The following is a 20,914-nucleotide window of genomic DNA, read 5'->3' on the forward strand; positions in this document are numbered from 1 at the left end:
GATGCTCCTTTTCTGTCAGGAAGAGAGCAGTAAGAACTTTTGTGGATTTCACAGTTGTTTTTTTTGCTTGGATGGAACCCCAGGAAAAGTGTTGAAGTTGAAGTGTTCTTTTATATAAGAATTACAATTTTAAATGTTAGACCTGAGGACCTTTTCAGAGGAATACCTACTTGCATAGACAACAAGATCACATTTGGAGTGGCTGAGAGTTTAGTGACTGTGAGTTTAAAAATAAAAGGTTCTCTGCATATCCTGCTGTGTCATATGGGAAATAATGGTAACATTTATTAAAAACATGTTTTCCCTCTTCAGTTTGTATTATGAGCATCCACCAGTCTGGATTTTGTCTCAGTACATGCTTGTGCACTTGCGTTTGAGCTTCAGAATTCCAATGGTTGCATGTAGTTGTTTACATTTTAGAAGTATAGAAAAAAATCTCTTCACATATTGGACCAAAATTAAACTCGCAGATATTAGATGTTTAAATATTAGTACTGCTTTTAATAAAATTATCATCTCATAGAATTGTTATGAAGTATTAACCCATTGGGATTGTAAGGGAATGGGGACAAAATTCCAAGTCTTGTTTACATGCCCTTGTTATTGTTAGACGTGTGGTTTCTGAAGCCTGAATACTTGTATTTTTTGGTGTTACAGAACCATGATGTAAGATTTAAAAGCCAAACTCTGACTAAGGTAAACAAAAATGATAACATTTATTGTGAAAGTCTAACATTGCTCTCTTTGGTTGGGTGCAATTTGATTAGGGGGCTGGAGCACCTCTCCTACAGCAAAAGGCTGAGGGAGCTAGGCTTGTAGCTTGGAGAAGAGAAGGCTCCAGGGAGACCTCATTGAGGTCCTTCAGTACTTAAAAGGAGCATACAAATAGGACAAAGGCCAACTTTTTACATGGTCTGATTAGGACAAGGGGGAACAGTTTTAAACTAAAAGGTCATTTAGTTAGAGGTTAGGAGAAAATTATTTATTCAGAGGGTTGAGAGGCACTCTCACAGGCTGCCCAGAGAAGCTGTGGATGCCCCATCCCTAGAAGTGTTGAAGGCCAGGCTGGATGGAGCCCTGGGCAGCCTGATCTGGTGGGAAGCAGCCCTGCCCATGGCAGGGTGTTAAGACTGGGTGGTCTTTAAGGTCCCTTCCAACCCAAACCATTCTGTGGTTCTGTTTCAGCAATCTTGTTGATTCGTGTGACAAACAAAAAAACACCGAATTTAGGAAATGTTCGGGCAGAAATGCCTTATTGCTGTAGTGTACACAGATTTGAGTTCTAAATTCTGTCAGTGTTTCAGTCGCGTTTCAAAGCTGTATGAATGGTCAGCTGTTGTGAATTCTTCTGAATGTCTGAAAGATACACAAAGTCAAAATGCGGTGGTTTAAAGAGTTACTTTAAAGCATGTTTTCAGCAACTGTGTAATCAGCCTCACATTCCTTCCCCATCAACTTGCTTGACGTTAATCATTATCTTCCCTAAAATAAACAAAACAGAAAGATCACTGCTTGGAGCCTATTTTGGGGCCACCCGTACTGTGGTTTGAGTTTATGCCCAAGTGAATGCCTTGACTGCATGTCCTTTTTGACAATGGCAGTGCACTGAAATCTGATGGTGGTGGTTTCAGAGAGCGTCACAGTTTAACTCTGTTAAACAAGAATTCTGGATGTTGCTTTTTAGTCTTATTGTGCTTCCACTGACAAATATTATTTGTATCGTTGACCCTAGCGATGGGGTTTTGCTAGATTGGAATGTTATCATTGCCATGTAAGTTAAATCTGTTACACATGGATGTGAAATTATATGGCATTTTGTATAAAAGGATTTTACTGTAGTGCATTAACTGAGGCAGATGTTCAGAACTCTGAGTGGAAAAAAATGAAGCAAAACATTTATTGGAACAGATTCTAATTAACTTCAGTATTGATATTTACAGAACTGGTCTAGGTGCTTCTCATCAAGATATTGAAAGGAGTAGAAGGGAAAGGTGCAAGAGAACCTACAAACTCTTGCAGTTTGGTTGTAGTTCAAATGAATTGAGTGTTTGTATGTCTAAGGAGAAGTATTTGCTTTGGATTCATTGTATAGTAAATGCAATTGTTTTAGTTAAAGCACTGTGGAAGATTTATAATGCCTTGACTGGGCAGGCAGGATAGGTCAGCAGGACCTTAAAGTAGATGCCTAAGGGATCAAAGAGTACACTGCCACAGCTAGAGGTCAGAACTTGGCTTTACCTTCTTCAGGAAAGCAAGTATGTTAAATAATGTAAAAATTAATGTTGTAGTAATTGAAACTTGTTGATGCTTTCCTCAAATTGTAGAAATACACAGATAACATTAAAACAATGTCTAGTGTCAAATGGGGAAGTTTCTCTGACTTGTTTCTTGTCTGTATCTCTAGTGTAAAGGAGCTGGTTTTTAGTTGAGCTGGAGTCTAGCTGTCAGGTCTAACACTGTTTCTTACTGCAAAACAAGGTTCTCACCCCTTCCTCCTCCATTTCTATATTTCACAGCATTTGAAAGCCAGCTCTGAAGAGAATATTTTGGATGGTGTTCAGAGAACAGATCAAATCAAGGTCTCTCTTTATGGTATATGGGTTATGACACACATTTCTCAGTGAAAATGCCTTCACTGGTAGTGTTTTCAGGAAATGAATCACAGTGTCTTGTTGCTCTAAGTCATCAGTAGCACAAAGACCATCTTCCCACTGTTGAGGTGTAAAGGTGAAAATGTTATTTATTATAAGGAATTGTAGAAGGTTATTTAATGGCTTTAGGTTTTTTGGTGTGTTTTTTTCTTTTTTTCCCTTTTTAATCTGAGTGTTACCTCTTGATGGAGCTGCTTACTTCTGTGCCATTTGCTAGATGTCTGGTGCTTGCCTATTACAGAAACAAGAATTGATAAAGCAGGCATTTTAAGAGCTAGCATAATTCTACTAACACCTGTTTACTCCTACTTTTCAAGTAGGAATCTTTGAAGCATCTCTGAGAAATGAGTGAATCAGAATACTGCTAGCCTAGGAGACGTTACAAAACAGAAACAGAGTTCAGGCTACTTGTTCAAAGCTGTGTGGACTAATCAGTGGTAGCATGAAGCCAAAAGCTGGATCTTCAAATCGGTGCATAGTTGGTTTTCTGGGCAGTGTTATTTTCTGACTGATGTTGGAGCAGTTTTGCTCTCATCATTATGGTGATCCCTACAGTTAGACATTAATGTGGCAATACAAGGAAGGCTGCACTGACATCATCATTTGGCTTTTGAAATGGCTTAGAGAGTATTGCTGGCTCTGACTGTTCTGTTGAAATGCTCAGGTCGAGGTCAGTGTTTTCTTTGAATGTAAAAAGTTGAGACAATGCTATCAGATGCTGAGGTAAGCATTGATGGTGAGCTGGGAGGGTAAAAGCATGTGACTGGCTTTGATGTTTTCAGGGCTGTATTGTTGATTGTATTTTTGCCCCAGCAGTTAAGGTAGCAGTTCTTTCAAAAGTCCTTCTCTCCTTCCTTATGTACTGTGGTGGAAAGAAAATCTCAGTGGTCTAAATAATGATGAAAATTGCAGTGATATGTAATGAAAAGCTTGAAACATGAGAAAAATAGTGTTTTTTTGTACGTAGGTTGCATTTTGCTCACCTCCAGTTAATGCTGCAAAAGGAAGAACTACATGATTTTCCCTTTTTTTATACTATCCTAAAAAGAATTTTCTAAACATAGATTTTCTAAATTGCAGAAATCAATCCGATGTGCTTCTTGTGTATATTATTCTCCCAAGTCCTGAAAAGAAAATCCCTTTATTTTGGCCTCTGAAAAAAACCTGTCATTAACTGGGAAATGTGCAGAATGAAACGTGGAGAGACACACACACACACACACACACACACACACACACACACACACACACAGCATTTTCTAAGTTCTGTGGTGTGGAATACATTCTGCTTAGAACTGACACAAGTTTGCAAACCCAGTTTGGTTACTATTTTTTATTCATCTGATGAGGATATTTTCTGTTCCTCTAACAGCCAGCATGTAAAAATGAACCTGCATTCTTCAAATGTTGTTTCTGCAGACACCTGGTTTACATCAACACTTCTACTTTGTGTGTGGCAAGATTTTAAAAAGCATATTCTTCTGCACATGTTCGTAAATGCTATAAAAAAATAAAGATTTTTTTTTTTTTTTGCTTATATGCTAACTTTTTAAAGATTACTTCTATAAACTTGGAGATAATATTAAAATCTTAAAGCAAGTTTGGGGAGGTGGTTAATCTGAATTAGGCGAATTTAAACACGCAAATAATTTATAAACTTTTGTTTTATGATTGTAATATATTTAAAATGTAATTTACAGATGTCTTCTTTGCCTCTTAAAACAGAGGAACAGAAATGTGGATACTTGATTGTACTTTATTCTGTTTGTCAGGTTCAGACAAGAATCTGGTGGTCATTCCCTGACAAATGGAGAACTATTTCCAAGCAGAGGCGTATAACCTCGATAAGGTTTTAGATGAATTTGAGCAAAACGAAGGTGAGTAATTTTGAACGAGATCACAGATGCATGATGTTCCATGGTGAAAACCAATGGAAGGGGGGTGGTCTATGATAGAATTTTGTTTTTTTTGAGTTACAAATGTATCTCAAAATTTGGAAAATATGTCTACTGATTTGATATGGAGTGTGTTCAGAACTTGTAAATAGCATTTTCTTCAGCTTCCATTCATCTTGTTTATTCATTTTAAATATTTGTTCCTCTCTCTTTTGATAGAAAGCCTTCAATAAACATTTCAAAGAAAGGCTTTGTGGAGTTTCATCTCAATAGCTGTATTTTTTGTGACTCGTTTTAAACAAATGAGACCAAGTGTCTTTATTCTAAGCAGCTTTTGTAGTTTTGTGAGACTCGAGCATAGAAATGTTTTATTAGGTGATATAAATTTCATGAGTTATGATATTTGAAGTTTTAAAGTTTTGCTTTGTCTAATTGCTATGTCTGTACTGTCAAAGAGGCTGAACGTAATGGGAGTCTTTTTAGGCATTTCAAGCTATGTAAAATACATTAATTGATACTTCTAAAATTGTTTGTCCAAATTCACAATAGAATTATGAAATGCTTTGGATTGGAAGGGACCTTGAAGATCATCTAGTTCCAACCCCCTGCTAGAGGCAGGGACACCTCCCATTAAACCAAGCTGCTCAAAGCCCCATCTAGCCTGGCCTTGGAAGCCTCCAAGGAGGGGGCATCCACACCTCTCTGAGAAACCTGTGCCAGTGTCTCACCACCCTCACAGTAAACAATTCCTAATATTATTATAATATATAATATATAATATATATTAATAATAAATATAATATATTATAATATAATATAATATATTAATAATATTATTAATATATATAATATAATATATAATAATTCCTGATATCCAGTCTAAATCTACCATCTTCCAGTTTAAAGCTATTTCCCCTCATCCTGTCACTACATGCACTTTATGTAAGAATTCCCTCTGTGGCTTTCCTATAGGCTCCCTTCAGTTACTGGAAGGCTGCCAGCAGCTGGTGCTGGGAGTTGCTCCCCCCAGAGCCTTTTCCAGGCTGAAGAGCCCCAACTCACTCAGTCCCTCCCTGTAGGGGAGGTGCTCCAGTCTTCTGATCATTTTTGTGGCCGTCTTCTGACCTCACTCCAACAGCTTGATGTCCCTCTTCTGTGGGTCTTTCATCAACCAGCACATCCAAATTCTCCTCAGGACTGCTCTCAAGCAGTTCTTCACCTTGTATCTTGGATTCAACCTGATACTAATTGGATAGATCTAAAATTCTTAAGTTGCAGAAACATCTTGTAATGAGACTATTAATGGTCTATCAACAATTCTACCAATATTTGAACATCTTTTCATTTATGTTTGGGATGTTCTAATGCCACAGAGTTAATAGAATCTACTAGGACAGTAATTTTTCATATTAATAATGTAAACAATTTTTTCAGATGCTGCTGTTTCACCTACACTGTTGGGTGCAAAGTGGAATCAGATTCTAGATCCGCCTTCACGTCGTCTGTCGTATAACCCGACTGTGGCTGATGCGAATGAAGCTACAACTCCTAATGAATGTCAGCAGAGATTAAAGTCGTTCTCCTTGTCTCATTCAGTGACTACACCAACAGGAGGAGAGGATCACTGTGCTAATGGAAAGGATTTTAGCCTAAGCCCAGAGACTCCAGTCATGTGGATTGATGATCAGGCAGCAGCAGACGATCAGTTAATTAAAAGAAGTAGTAGTCGGGATGATCAGTGTAATGCTGTGGAAGCTGGAGAAAAGAAATGTGGAAGTGTAGCTTGCTTGCCAGAGGAGAAAAATGTACTAGTGGTGGCAGTTATGCATAACTGTGACAGAAGAACACTGCAAAGTGGTGACTTGCTGGATTGTAAAAATTACAACAGTCAGTCCCTAATGGACACTATTAGCTTTACACTGGATAATGAAAACCAACAGAGTGATGAGTTTAGTGTTACTGTAAATGGATCCATGGAAAAAGATGCAGATACAGAAAAGCAAGTCAATTGGCTATGTACCGAAGATGACTCTAGAAGTAATTTGTTCAACGCTTCATCAGAAACCTTGACTGTTGCAAGCCCCTCCTCTTGCTTAAAGGATGATTTTAATATGAGTAAAGATTCATGGCTTTCAGAAGCTACAGCTGCAGGGATTAATACAGTGACTCTCTGTAAGAGACCTGTTGATGCTGTCATTAAAATGCAAGAAAATTGTGTATCAGTGGAAAATTTTAGTAGTAAAGCCATTCCTCAGAGAACAGATCTAGAAGTTAAAAACTTTTCTTCTGGTTCAAGTAATGGAAGCTTAGGAGAAGAAACAACCCAACAAATATGTTCTAGGGTATCTGGGCTTGAAGAAACTTGTCAATCTAATGTGGCTGGAAGTGGCAGCTACAAGGAATGTGTTGCAGAACATTTTACCTCTGAGGATGGTAGTGCCATTGAAAGTGAAGTCATTGAATGTGGTAAAAATCTTAGCACATCTGAAGTGCTCGGTATGGGAGAGTGTTACCCTGAATCTCAGGAGATGACTAATAGGGAATTGACTAGATTGAATGAGATTAATGATAAGCAAACTGTGGAAGAGAATGAAAGACTTCTGCAGACAAAACAGCCTGATGAAGCATGTAGTAGAAACAGAGAAGGTGGAGATGGCAAGATGGAGGCAGACATAGACTTAAAAGGGACTGGTACAGACGAGTCTGAAGGGTCCATGCTCTCTGATGCGACAGGTACATCAATAGCAAGCTCTCTGTCTAATGGTTGTGATTCCTATGGAATGCAGAACCCAGTTGTTCCTCATGTTCCAAAGACTTTACCCTCCAAGGAAGACTCGGTAACTGAGGAAAAGGAGATAGAGGAGAGCAAGTCAGAATGTTATGCGAATGTTTATGAACAGAGAGGAAATGAGACCATAGAAGGAAGTGGTCTTATTTTAAACAGTGCTGGTGACCACGTAAAGAAGAACTATATACATAATCTCTGTAGTCAGGTGCCATCCCTGCAAGGGCAAACTTCACCAAAACCAGTGACTAATCTGCAGTCTGTTAGTGTTCCTTTTGGTGGTGCAAGACCAAAACAACCTACAAATCTTAAATTGCAGATCCCAAAGCCATTATCAGACCACTTACAAAATGATCTTGTTCCCCCAAACTGTGGAGGTAGTAGCAAAAACAAAAATGTCTTTGTTAAGACACAATTAGGGGATAACTTGACAGCAGATGTGTTTCCCGGTGAAGCATCATTAAATGCCCCTGTTACTGACACTAATGGAGAACACATAGAAGAGTATGAATCTGGAATCTCTAGTAGTCCGTGCCTTGCAGTAGCCCCAGATAGTCCAGACAATGATCTCAGAGCTGGTCAGTTTGGAGCTCCAGCCAGAAAGCCTTTTACTACTTTGGGTGAGGTGGCACCAGTTTGGGTTCCAGATTCTCAAGCACCAAACTGCATGAAATGTGAGGCGAGATTCACATTCACGAAAAGAAGGCATCACTGCAGAGCTTGTGGGAAGGTGAGTTCCTAATCTTTGAGTAAGTTCAGAGCATGCTTTCAGTGCTTATACAGCGTAAAATCAAAACAGAACTTCCTAAGCAGCTGGTTGTACTTAACTGTGACATCTTCCTGAAAAGCTGTATTTGATTTGTGATGGAAAAACAGAAGTTTCTACGTTCTAATCTCTTTATGGTTCTAATGGGAAATAACTATTTGTATTTATAGGTGTGAGAATAATCCTGCATGAGCAGCCTATTAGTTGATTGTAGTCATCGACAAGCATTGAATTCACGTAGAACTGATATGAAATGGGAAAGTGCAGGAAACTAGTTTGCAGAAATTACTGCATCAATAATCCCATCAAAGGTATAGAAACATGGATGGGTGTCACGGTTTTATGTTCTTTGGTTTTCAGTATTCGGCATCATAACATCACATAGTGCACTGGGAGTTAAAGTGTTAGTGCTCCAGTCCCAGGTACCTGTCCCTGTGCATTACAGAAGTCATGGGATCTGGCCCTTAAGGGTGGGGTGCTCTCTTGCTGCCTGGCAGTGGGTGCTGGAGGTGCTTTCCTAGCCGTTCCAAGCTTTTCAGGTTTGACTCGGTCTCAGGAATTCTCTATCTCCTATCCTATTTGATCTATTAGTCTCAATTTCAATTCGATTGCATTATATTGTGTTATCTTGCATTCCAGTATCATAGTTACTAAAATAAGTTTTCCTCCATAGATCGTTGCTGCTGTTTTTCATTTTTTTTCCTTCCGTCTTTCCTGTTTGAACTGGTATTGTTACTGGTGTCTCCTGTGATTGATCAGATTTGACTTGGAGATTTTCCCCTTTGGCTTGAACCTCAGCTGGGAAACTCTCTCCAGAATAGTATTATATTGGGTGCGGTAAGCACAAGTCAAACCCCAGATAAGTTGTACCTCCTTAGATCTATGTGAGCCACACCGTCCCTGACTCAAATACTGGCTTAGTTTCTCAGGATCCCACAGGTGTTCAAGAGTGAAATCCCATGACGTTGTGGGTCCACATGATTCTAAAATCTTTCCTAAACCTCTCCATATTCCCTGCCAGTCAGCATTCTCTGGTTTTGGAGGAGACTCCTCCCCCTTATCATGAATGCCTTGGAATACATTCAGGGAGACTGATAACACACACACCAAAATGAGCATTAATTCAAAATTCGAAAAACGTGTGACAGACTGAGAGGGAAGCCTGGAAACTGGTCTGAACATCGTGTTGTTTGTAAAATTATTCCATTTGGGATGTAGTTGTTTGTAAAATCAGCCATTCCATCTGGGATGTCAATGTCAAAATTCAAATCATACCACATTGCATATAGGTACCATACAGGTGTCTCCATCACTGCCCTTATTTGGTTATACATGAACACAATTCCACAACAAGTAATTATGACATTGATAATTGGCCAGCAAGCCGCAAGTGGCATCATGGCTTTTAATCCCTTACCCAGCACCCCCACGATAAAGAGGGCGTTCATTGCTGGTGTCTGCTGAAAAGGGGTTACTGAATTGAAGCTAAGAAGAGGAGGAAAAAAAAAAAAAAGGAAAAAAAGGAAAAGGGCATGCCCAGACTAAGCAGTGCTCAGAGTTTACAAATATCCCAGAATACTGGCAGTGCTCCTGGCCTTTCAAGGTCAAGTTTTCCAGCACAGAAACCTGAACTACTGATAACGCTCCCTAATGAAGCTCTCTGAGAGCAGAGAGAGATTTGTTCTAACAGTTAAAAAGCAGCTATGCTCGCATTCTCCCCCAAAAGCTGTCACGGAGTTAACTAGATCAATCTGTGCCTGTGACAGGGGGCAGTAGGCTGGGGGGCAAAGGGGGCAGGCAGGGGCCTGCTGCTGCCCTGTCACAGGCACAGATTGATCTAGTTAACTCCGTGACAATGGGGATTGGAAGTGCAGTGTTGCTGGCATTCTTGGTGTTTCAGATATATGTTCAATTCTGTCCTTGTAAGCTTTCTGTACTATTTTGTATTTTTCTTATTACATCTTCTTCCATAAAGAATGTTTCTTTGTTCCTGAAAAAAAAAAAAAGTCAAATTTTCTATGCTTTGGTGGATGGATGCATGGTAAGAAATTTTGTAATGAAGACAACCAAAATTTAATTTCTGTATTTCATTGTTGGCTTTTTTTTTTTCAATTTGAAAAGTGCCATCTAGACCAACACAAATTCTTATGTGGTGAGTTTATGAAGTATTCTCAATATCTTGATACTGAAACATAAGTCAGTGGCACATGGGAAATAGGAACTTGGGGAAAAAATATTATTATTCAAAAGAGGAAACTTAACACTCTGATCATGTAGATATTTTAAAATTATTCACACATAAAAAGAAGCATTTAAATTGGCAAAAAATTAGAGTAAAAGTAATACTGGTTTATTTAGGATTCTATTCTGCTGTTCTTGAGGTTGGTCAGAAGACCCCAGAATGCTATGGGCACTCTTTATCTGCTAGAAGAGTGCAGGGAGGCAGAACAATTTGAACAAAGAACTTCAAAGATGGCAAATGTATCTGGAAAGCTCAAACCCTTAAATCACTTGTTTCTGGAAGCATCCTATCAGAAAGCAGGCTTGCTTCTCCATGGTACACTACGTATGTGTACCATTTCGCTATTTAGAAACCAAAAGGCATAGTACTCACTTTCTTCACTGCATCACCACGTAAGTAGATTTTAAACCAATCTGGTTTTAGGACCTGCTGAGAAGTTGTTGCCGGGATGCTTCTGACTGCTACACAGACATTAGTTACGCACTTGTTAAGGACTTCCAGTCGTTTGCTTCTGCCATCCTGTTTCAGATTGTTTGCAGTGCAAGTCCTGAGGGGGAGCTGGTAACCACAGGGCATCAGTAGGCATCATCAGAGGTGCACGCCTATGTTTTGAGCACCTTGCAGTTAGTATCAAAGGGCTCATTCTTGTTCTTGTGGCAGTTAGGGAGCATCATCAGTTAAAGGAATTGCATAGCTTTCATGTGCTAACTTACACTGTCAGTTATTTAGGTCCCATTTTTGAGTTGATATGATTACAGTTTTTATTTACAGCAAATATTTTCTACTTTTTTTTGTTTGCTTGTTTTTTAAGTAAGTTTATTGCTGGTATTTAATGACTTCTCTGTAATGATGAAGCCCTGAATTGCACAAATGAGAAAGCAGAAATTGAGAATAACCTTATGTGAAATGGGCAGAACATAAATAGTTTAAGGCAAAAATATGTGGTGTCCTTTTTTTTTTTTTTTTCCTTTAAACAACTTAAGAAGTGCTGCAAACCTTGAAAAGAACAACCAGCCTTGCTTTGGGTGATGCATAAGAAATACATGAAATAAAGGGTTCCTCTGCTCTGTAGACAAAATTGTTTCTCAGTTATGAAAAATACATGTATTGGTATTTAATATTCTCAGAGTGTTCTTAGAATAATCCTCAGAAGAGCTTGTTTCTAGAGGCTTGTGATAGCTAATATTGCTGGGCCAAATTTGCACATGTGCAGTCAAAAAACGCTGCAGATAATTCTGTGAAGCTTCTCTTTATGCCTTTTTACATTTTTTTTTCTCTGAAGAAAACACTCATTTATAAATGCTTCACATTGCTGTAAGTCAAATACTACCTAGCACTTAATGCAGATTGCTTTACAACATTCGAGTTCTGTAATGTTTTTGGGAGGAGAGAGACCAAAGGCTTTGAAAGGCAAGCTCTAATGAATCTAGCTGGAGTGGCTTGAGACATGCTCAGCTGTCTGCTCTGCCTTCTGCTTAGGACAGCCAGCCCAATGCAAGCCATGTTGACAGTGTGCCTGTGGTGTGGGAAACTGCTGCATCATGGTAATGCCTGCACTGCTTCTATGAAATGCTTAAATCTCCACTAAAGAGTTGGGGAGATAACATCTTCGTGTTTGACAATTTCTTGCTTCTAAGGGACTGGTCATGGGAATAAAGATTTTTGCTTTAGCACAACCAAGGAAAAAGACAAAATGTGGTAGAGGTGAATGTGTTTATTTGATTTGGAAATGAAAGTGGCATTTAAAATTAGTTGAGTGGCACCTGGGAAGTCTGCCTCTGTTTTTAATTTCAGGATAATAAGTGCAAGATTAACGGAAGATAACAGTCCCAGGGGAATGATAAGAAATAAAGTGCTTAGAGTCGATTTTGAATTAAAATTAAGAGCCTGAAGGATGTAGGTGAACAAGCTCATAAATTTTGCCTTATATATTTATGTATTTTCCATTGTCAGATGAAATCAGATGAAACAATCATCCATGATAGGAAAAACATGAAATTTGTATCTCATCTTTTTGCTGACAGTCAAAACCGCGTTTTCAACTTTGTTAAAGGTTTTTTAAGGGTGTTTAAGGGTGATGATTTTTACAGCAAAGGGAAAAAGGTTTTAAGAGTCTTTTTTTTTTTTTTTTTTTTTTTTTTTTTTTTAAATCATATGTGGAAAGGTGGCATTTTATTCCTACATGAAAATGCTTGTATAGGCATGTTTCTGTTTTGTTTCCAAAATGGATTTGGTTGTTTGGAGGAAGCCTAAACACTGTTTCCTGCCCAGAACTTGGGAACTGTTAGGTACAGCTCAGGTGAGATGTGCTGGTAATGAACTGCAGTTCTGCAGATAGTTGTGCCTCCAGGCATTTTGCACTGGGTCCCTCTTAGCAGCCAGTGTGTGTAAAATGCAGTTTGATTTCTCTGAAGTGTTGTGATGGTGTAGTGTCTGCAATTAAGTAAATATGAGCTTTTTCTTCTTTTTTTTTTTTTTGTCCTTAATAAATGAAACAATGTTTTCCTGCAGTATCACTGTCATTCAGATTTTTAAAATTTATTTTATCCACTGAAAGCTTAAAGCATTTTCATACATCAGTACTCGCTTGACTGAGGAATACATCTGAAGAGATTAAACTGAGGTACTAATATAGATGAACCATCCTGCTGCAAATAATAATGACTTGTTTGAATTAATCTCTGCCTCAGCAGTCTCTTACGCAGAGAAGACTGATGTATTTATAAAGAGTTGATTCTAGAAAGTAATCATGCTTTAAAACTGATGTTCATTATCAAATGTTAAATCAGTGAGGGATTGTAATGTGGTAGGAATTTAATAAGCCATTGTCATCTATGCAAAACATGTTTTAAAAAATAGCACCATGAAGTATCAGTACAACATGTGCTGCAGGTACTGCTACTTCATTGGGATTGGTAGGAAGGGAGTCTTGGGCAGATAGCAGCCCCTGTGGCTTTAATGGAAAAATACTGATAATTTGCCTCCTTATTTTGCATGTCTAGAGCTTTACCAGTATTCTCTGATTATATGAATTCATTGTATGCTTTTGAACAGCACTTTTGAAAGTTTTTTCCCTTTGGATTCCAGGTTTTTTGTGCAGCATGCTGTAGCCTGAAGTGCAAGCTGCTGTACATGGATCGAAAGGAAGCCAGAGTGTGTGTAATCTGCCACTCGGTACTAATGAATGGTAAGTGGAGAGAGAATCTGAAATGCAGAACTTTGTTGGCTTTGTGCTGAGCTGCAGTGATGATTTAAAAAGAAAAAAACACACACACAAAAAAATAACAACTGACCCACATTTATTTGTATGGGTAAGTATAGTAAGTCAAGGCTCTTGAGAAATCAGGTTGTAATCTCTAAGGAAAGTGGGAATTTCTCAACTAAACATGATTTAAAAAGGCAAAAACTGGAAAGGTTGCCACGAGTTTGAAAACTTGTTTGTGGATGCTGTACAGGATTCCACAAACAGTGATTTAGGAGTCTGGAGGATCGATGTCAGCCGTTCCTCTACGTCTTGCTTTCCAGGCCCATGAGCATCTTTGTAGCCCTCCTTTGGGTGCTCTCACGTAGCTTTATGTCCTGATATGGTGGTGTCCAAACCTGCACACAGTGCTGGAGGTGAGGCTGCGCGGTGCAGATCAGAGCAGGACAATCCCTTCCCTCGCCCAGCTGGCACTGCTGGTTCCTGCTCACCCCAGGGTACGCTTGGTCCTTTTGGCTGCCAGGGCACGTTGCTTTCTCATGTCCAAGTTGCTGTTGACTGTCTGTATGCTTTCTTTTTCCATGTAAGCACTAGAAAAAGATCTATGTTCAACCAATATGGCCTTCTGCCTGCTCGCTTGACTTCTGTTACACTGGAATCATCTGCTCCTGTGCTCTTAAGAGAGGACTCTTAAAAAGTGAACAGCATTGGTGCATGCCCAGTTTCTTCAAAAGCAGATTCCTAGGGAACCTTACTAACTTGCAGGCCAGATATTTAAAGTGATAGGAAATGCAGGCAGTACTATCAAGAAGTTAAGAGCAAGCCCCAGCAAAGACAATTTTACATTTTGAAATGGAGAAAATAGCACATTTCAAAGAGTACAAGAACAAGTACATAACACCTGGCATAAGACAGCCAGCTGCTTTTAGTGGTGAGTAGGATTTGTTTTCAGCTGGGGGAAGGAAGGAGTATGAAAATATTTCAGTTGAAACCAGAAGTGTTCTTGTAAAAAGGCATAATAAAATTGATCATATTATAATGATTTCCTTTTAAAAGCCTTTCTGTTCTGTTGCCAGGATGGAAACACATTAATGGCAGCAAAGAATGACACTGCTTGGTTTATTTTAGGGAGAGAGAGCTACTTAGGTGTGCTGCCTGAGTTACTTCTGTGTTGCTGTCCCTGCTGCAGTGCTTTGTGGTGATGCTTTTGGTTACTGATTATTTTCCCCATTGTGTGATTGTGTCTGATTTCTCCAGATTTCTTGCAGTTTGTTTTCCATTAAGGGTTTTTTTTTTTTTTTTTCCTCTCAGTGCAGCAGATTAAGCATCTTTGCACGGTTTTGGATTTGGCAATAGGAATTGTATTTTAAAAGTCATAAATTCATTTGGTTGCTCAGTACCTGCTTTGTATTTTAGTAAGATGTTGAGGGAGGATTGTGGGTTTTTTTCTGTCACTTTCTTATGGGCAGACTACATACTTCAGAAGCTTCCAATGCCACAGTTGCTGTACTTTTCGATTGGTAGATATACAGTGTTGGCACTTTGGTAGATCAAGAGAAGGCTTTAAAAATGCTCTTTCACTCTGTTATGAATTTTCTAATTATGGGATCTTGGAGAAGTAACTTTCTGGTGCATTTTTAACATGTCTTTCAGGACACTTGTTAAATGCATACAGAATTGCTGTTAAAAATAATTAAACTTTCATCACAAATGTCAATACTGTTTCCATTGATAATATTTCAATCTACTGATCTTGCAGATTGATGGGAAGAAGTAGAAGGGTTTGTGTTCTGTGGTGTTTTTTTTTTCTTTTCTCTTTTCAGTCTTGTTACCTTCACATTGGCTTTATGACAACTTATAGCCAAAGGAACCCAAAGATGCATGTGATTTATTCAGACTTATAAGCTGCTCTGAGAATTCAGGTAGTGTGATATTTATGCCTGGCTGGAGAGTTGCATTTATTTGTAACTAACGTGGACAGGCTATAAACACACAGTTGAATTTTCTGGTAACTTGCATAGCTACAAGTCTTCCTTACAGATGAAGAAGTTGTTGTTGTAATTTGGAGGTATAATCTACTCCGTCTGCTTCTCTGGACAGAGGAGAGATTTCCCTGTGATGGATGTTTTCAACAGGAGTTTGGTGCATTATAGTTTGGGTAGTTAAACTAAGGTTCAGGTAATTCCTTCAAAATTGATAGCATATGGGTTTTTTGGGTTTTTTTATAGTGAAGAATATAAGTTGATCTGTAATTAATTGACTTTGAATATAAAGAAATGTAAGGTGACTTTTTGTCATATACAGAAAATAACCTACAGGACATCTCAGTAGATTTATTAAACACTTGTAGTAGGAATGAGGAATGTCCACTGAAGTCTAATGAAATACTGTGTGACGAAGATATATATGTGATATGTAAATACATATTCAGAAATGCTTAGTTCTTCACGCCTCGTTCTGCATCAGTCAGTTTAATTGTACTGTTAAAGTTTTCAGAAGATATTTCTGTACAAACTGATATTGTCATTGCATAGGATCAGTGACCTTTCTCCTAATGCTGTGTGTTTCACTGTTAAATTACAGTCTCTTCAGCTTTTAAATGAACAGAGATTGTCTTTCTAAGGTGTCAAGAGTCCAGAGCTACAGCAGCTGAGAACTTAACACAGCGTTTTTGGAGTCTTAGGTACTTTCCTCTGCTCATGTTTCTTGTTCTTTGTTTGCTTTAGCTCAAGCCTGGGAGAACATGATGAGTGCCCCGAGCCAGAGTCCTAACCCTAACAATCCTGCTGAATACTGTTCTACTATCCCTCCTTTGCAGCAGGCTCAGGCATCGGGCGCCCTGAGCTCTCCACCTCCCACTGTCATGGTACCTGTGGGAGTTCTAAAGCATCCTGGAGCAGAAGGTAAGAGTTAGTTCTGTTCTTTTTCCCTTTCAGTTTAGCAGTACTAAGAAGTTGTTGAGAATATCTGTGCTTCATCTGCTCTGAGTTTTCTAGCTAATGCCAACGTGGCATTCCTGCCCTCTCTAGAGACATAAGTTTTTTAAGGACATGTAAACTACTCTCAGCAGATGAGTGTTCAGTTTATGTGTGATGCTGCCATAGAGAGACAGAGTTGCTGTGAGATGTTAAATACCTTTTTTTTCCTCTCTCCAGTGGCTCAACCTAGAGAACAAAGACGTGTTTGGTTTGCTGATGGGATATTACCCAATGGAGAAGTTGCTGATGCAGCAAAGCTGACAGTAGCTGGAACAACTTCTACAGGAACCTTAGCAGTATCGCACGATCCAACGAAGCCCGTAACCAACAATGCTTTATCAGCAGAAGTAAGGAAACATTAGTAACCATTCAAAACACCAGGCTTACTTTGGTCATATGAGTTTGTGATTTCAGGAAGGCTAATGTGGAAAATCTGTTGAGGCTTCTCTTAGCATGTTATTAGCAAGTGTCCTCACTTATTTCCATGTTTGCAGAGTGCTGAAGCAAATGTGTATTTTGGCCTAAAATTGAACGCTTATAAGATAGAGCATTTAAAGCATTGTTTAAAGCTTATGTGCTAGGTGGCTTCCAAGGCTTGAGCTGTGCAGGCTGTGTGTGGAGCACATTTATGTAACGCATGTTTGAAAAAAGCTGAGTCACTGCCAGTAAGGGTTTGTATTAGATTGTCATAGCACAAAACAGAAAAATGTTTTGCATGAAACTTCGCATAAAGTGATTTATGCATGAAAATGCAGATGGGATCTAACAGTGTTAAATGCACCATGCTCCACGTGAACAGCATTGCGACTTTTCAGCAAGTGCAGATGGCCATGGGTACATTAGCATGTACTTTTACAAAGGAAAAGGTATGTGTGGTGCTGGAGGAGGGAGATGCAGTCTCTGAGCAGGCTCTTTAATAAAAGTTCACACACAAGAGTTGTCATCGTAATCTATTTTTAAGGAGACAGATTACTTGATGCTTCTGTTCCTGCTGCAGACATAAAGTCCTTCACCTAGATATAGGTAATCTAATTAGGTAGCTCTTAATTCTCTTCTGTAATATTGTCTTTTCTTATTGTTTGCTTCTTATAGACTGATAATGCTTCTGTATTCTCGGGAAGTATAACTCAGGTTGGCAGTCCTGTTGGCAGTGCAATGAATCTAATTCCTGAAGATGGGCTTCCTCCGATTCTTATCTCCACTGGAGTAAAAGGAGGTGAGGGGACAAGCTGGCAGTTAACTTTTATGTTTAACTGTTGCAATTAACTCAGTTGTTACTACATTTATTTAAAAAATAAGATGCTATCAATATGGTGAGCATTTGAAGAAATACACAGCAAGTACTTCTGTCTAAATGTCATGACACTCTATATAATCAGTGAATGTACAGACGTTATAGTTATGAGATATACTAGAGAGCTTGGCTATGCAGTTATTATATCAAAACAGAATAGATAAGATGCTTACCCACATCCTGGGCTCACTATGAAACTCCAGAGGAGGGGATCTCCAGAAGAGATCCTTTCCCACTGGCAGTCAGCTGTTAAATGGGTCTAGGAGAGGTGCAGCCAGGCTCCCCCCTTCCAGCAGCACAGGTGAACTGCCTGCACCTGTGCTCCCATGGCTGACTCATTGCTCAACCTCAGGTGATCAATCAGAGGTTCAGGCTGTGACTCAGCAGTTCCCACACACGCTCTTTGTACTACTGATCCCTACAAGCAACCAGAAGAACCCCATCTTGCAATCAAATTATGGTAAGAAGTAAAACACAAAGCAAAAAGAAAATTAGCCCATATTTCTGGTCTCGAGTTCATTTCTCCACTAATCGGGCTGTTGGGAATATTTTGCAGAGATGCATTTTAATTAGCCTTCTGAATATTCATGCTTCCCTTCTCTGTAATTCTCTTGTGACATCTGCTTGTCTGAGGCATCACAGCGCTGAATACAATGTCACCATTGCCCATCTTGGCCTGCAGTGACAGTTGTAGTAATTGTGGTATCCCATTCTGAAGCATCCAAATGCAGGAGGATTCAGAAAAACCCATTTTCTAAAGGTTTAAAAAAAAATGTATGTTTGTTTATCTGACTGTTGCTTTCTGCTAATTCATGATATCCATTAAAATGTGTTTCTGAGATTAGTTTATTTTTTCATCTTTGATTTCCTTTTTTTTTTTTTTACATTCCTATTAGATATTTTGCTGCTATAGTCATTTCTAATATTAAGCCAGAAGTGACCATGACTGTAGGATATTGTCAAAACCAGAATGTGAGCGTTTCATTTCAAAACAAATCTGTCCCATCCTGTGTTGGCTGTTCAAGTGGGTACTTATTATTCAGTTGCTTCCACAAAGAGGAGTGAAATGACAGTATGGTTTTCAATTTCTGTAAGGATAACCTCATGTAAATTGTATTTTGTATGCTAAGTTGACTTTGTTTCAGATGCTGTTGTGTACAGGATTTATTTTTTTTGCAGTATTTTAGAATTATCTAGAAAAAAAGGTAATACAATTCTCTGTAACTGCTTTTTGTTGGCTTAAATACAGAGAAGATTATAATCACATGGATAGGAGATTTTAATTTACTAGTCTTAGCGGTCTAATCAGAGAGAGAAACTACAGGCATCTTTGAAACATCATGTTGGAATGCATTTTACAGTGAAGTTAGACCATCTACAGTCTGTGAAGAACATTGTTTTATATGGTTATATATTGTTGTCTTCCCACTAGGTAATGCTCTGAAAATATAAGTTCTGTGACATAGGGGTAGACTGTGTGTTGTCCAGGACTGATGCTCCTGTGCTTTGCTGTGATGTAAATAACAATTGCTATCTTCTTTGGGGTATCAGTTGGCACCATGACACATTTGTGCATTTGATTCCCCTTTTCTCCTCCAGTTGACACAAAAAGAAAACAACCCACCAAACCTGATTTAGAAAACAAACTGTACTTTTCTTAAGGGTGTATGGGGGTGATGCATGTAAATGTTACTGAATTTGAAAATAGCAGCCTGGAATAAATCAGATCAGAATACGTAACAATATGTGATTCTTTAAGTGTCCAAAAAAAAAAGCATCAGGATCAGATTGAAGTGATCATAACATACTTTATGAGTAAGTGAAGGATTTCACTGTGTGTTCACTTGTTCTTTTATAGATTACGCTGTAGAAGAGAGACCTTCTCAGATCTCTGTTATGCAGCAGCTGGAGGATGGTGGCCCTGACCCTCTTGTATTTGTTTTAAATGCTAATTTGTTGTCCATGGTAAAAATTGTAAATTGTAAGTCTATTTTGTGGTTATTTTTTTTTAAATTGCTATTAAATAAGGCTTGGTATATGAGAGGATATTTTATATATATTATTGTAGCAACAGCAGCTTTTTTATTTGGTGAGATAGTCTCAGTGTGCACAGAAAACTTTTTACTTAACCACATAAATTAAAATTATATAAAGATTCTGTCTGGTGCTTTAAACATTGATGAAGATTTCTTTTTTCCCCCTGAAAATATGAATTAAATTGATAGAACCATCTCTCTCTGTTCTGTGGTGTCTCCTTTCTGACTTGATAGACAAAATATTATATTACTCAGTCTTCTTAAGTTGTCTATAAATCTTTTAGCATGATGTTAGCAAATGTTTAGTTAACATTACATTTATATGCTTACATTTAGATGGCAAAATGTTACTCTAGTAACTAATTTTTGATACTTGTGTCATGGTTAATGTTCATATGAAGCAGAACACAGTGATTCAGTGATCCATCTCAAGAGAGAGATCGCTCTCCGAAACTTGTTTAGCTGTCAGGATCACAATATGCACAGCAAACAGCCTGGCCTTTTCTCGGCTTCCTTTATTGCCATTTGTATCCTGTCCTTGAATTTGGACACAGAAGCTGCTAGAAGTCTGCTCTGGGGTGCTAATCCCAAAAATCTGGCTGGTTCCTTAGTACTCCGGCTGTTCCTTAGTTTCAAACTGCATGTTATTGAGCTGGTTTTGGTATGGATGTGTTTGCTAATTTGTTCCTGTGACAGACATCACAACCAAGTATGCTGTAAAACTGATGATCAAACGGTCTTTCTGTAGTGAAATTTAGACACATTTTGTGAAATTTTGATTTTCTTTTCTGATATATTTTTTCCTTTCTGCAGATGTGAACAGGAAGTGCTGGTGTTTCACCACAAAAGGAATGCATGCAGTGGGACAGTCTGAGATAGTCATTCTCTTGCAGTGTTTGCCTGATGAGAAGTGTTTGCCCAAGGATATCTTTAACCATTTTGTGCAACTTTATCGGGATGCCTTAGCAGGTAGGAATTCCATCTATCTCTTAAAATTGACTTTAATAGACCGGAAACACACATTCTGTCACTCAGAAAAATGTCTTTTTTTTTTTTTTTTTTTAC

General features: G+C 38.5%; 1 protein-coding gene across 3 annotated transcripts in view; it reads left to right on the top strand.

Moving 5' to 3' along the window:
- ZFYVE9 (zinc finger FYVE-type containing 9) overlaps window positions 1–20,914 on the top strand; it is a 55,533-nt gene that overhangs the window by 16,244 nt on the left and 18,375 nt on the right. For all 3 annotated transcript variants that reach the window (XM_042819419.1, XM_042819421.1, XM_042819420.1), the window contains exons 3-10: window positions 4,424–4,528; window positions 5,981–8,061; window positions 13,427–13,526; window positions 16,268–16,444; window positions 16,697–16,866; window positions 17,612–17,735; window positions 19,672–19,794; window positions 20,663–20,818. In XM_042819419.1, the coding sequence (XP_042675353.1) occupies window positions 4,459–4,528; window positions 5,981–8,061; window positions 13,427–13,526; window positions 16,268–16,444; window positions 16,697–16,866; window positions 17,612–17,735; window positions 19,672–19,794; window positions 20,663–20,818 (3,001 nt within the window). In that variant the 5' untranslated portion in view covers window positions 4,424–4,458. The remainder of the gene's footprint in view (window positions 1–4,423; window positions 4,529–5,980; window positions 8,062–13,426; window positions 13,527–16,267; window positions 16,445–16,696; window positions 16,867–17,611; window positions 17,736–19,671; window positions 19,795–20,662; window positions 20,819–20,914) is intronic.

This window comes from Centrocercus urophasianus, unplaced genomic scaffold, assembly GCF_019232065.1.
Source record: "Centrocercus urophasianus isolate 14NV4802_14NV808 unplaced genomic scaffold, USGS_Curo_1.0 seq_18, whole genome shotgun sequence".
In the NCBI taxonomy this organism is placed as follows: Eukaryota; Metazoa; Chordata; class Aves; order Galliformes; family Phasianidae; genus Centrocercus; species Centrocercus urophasianus.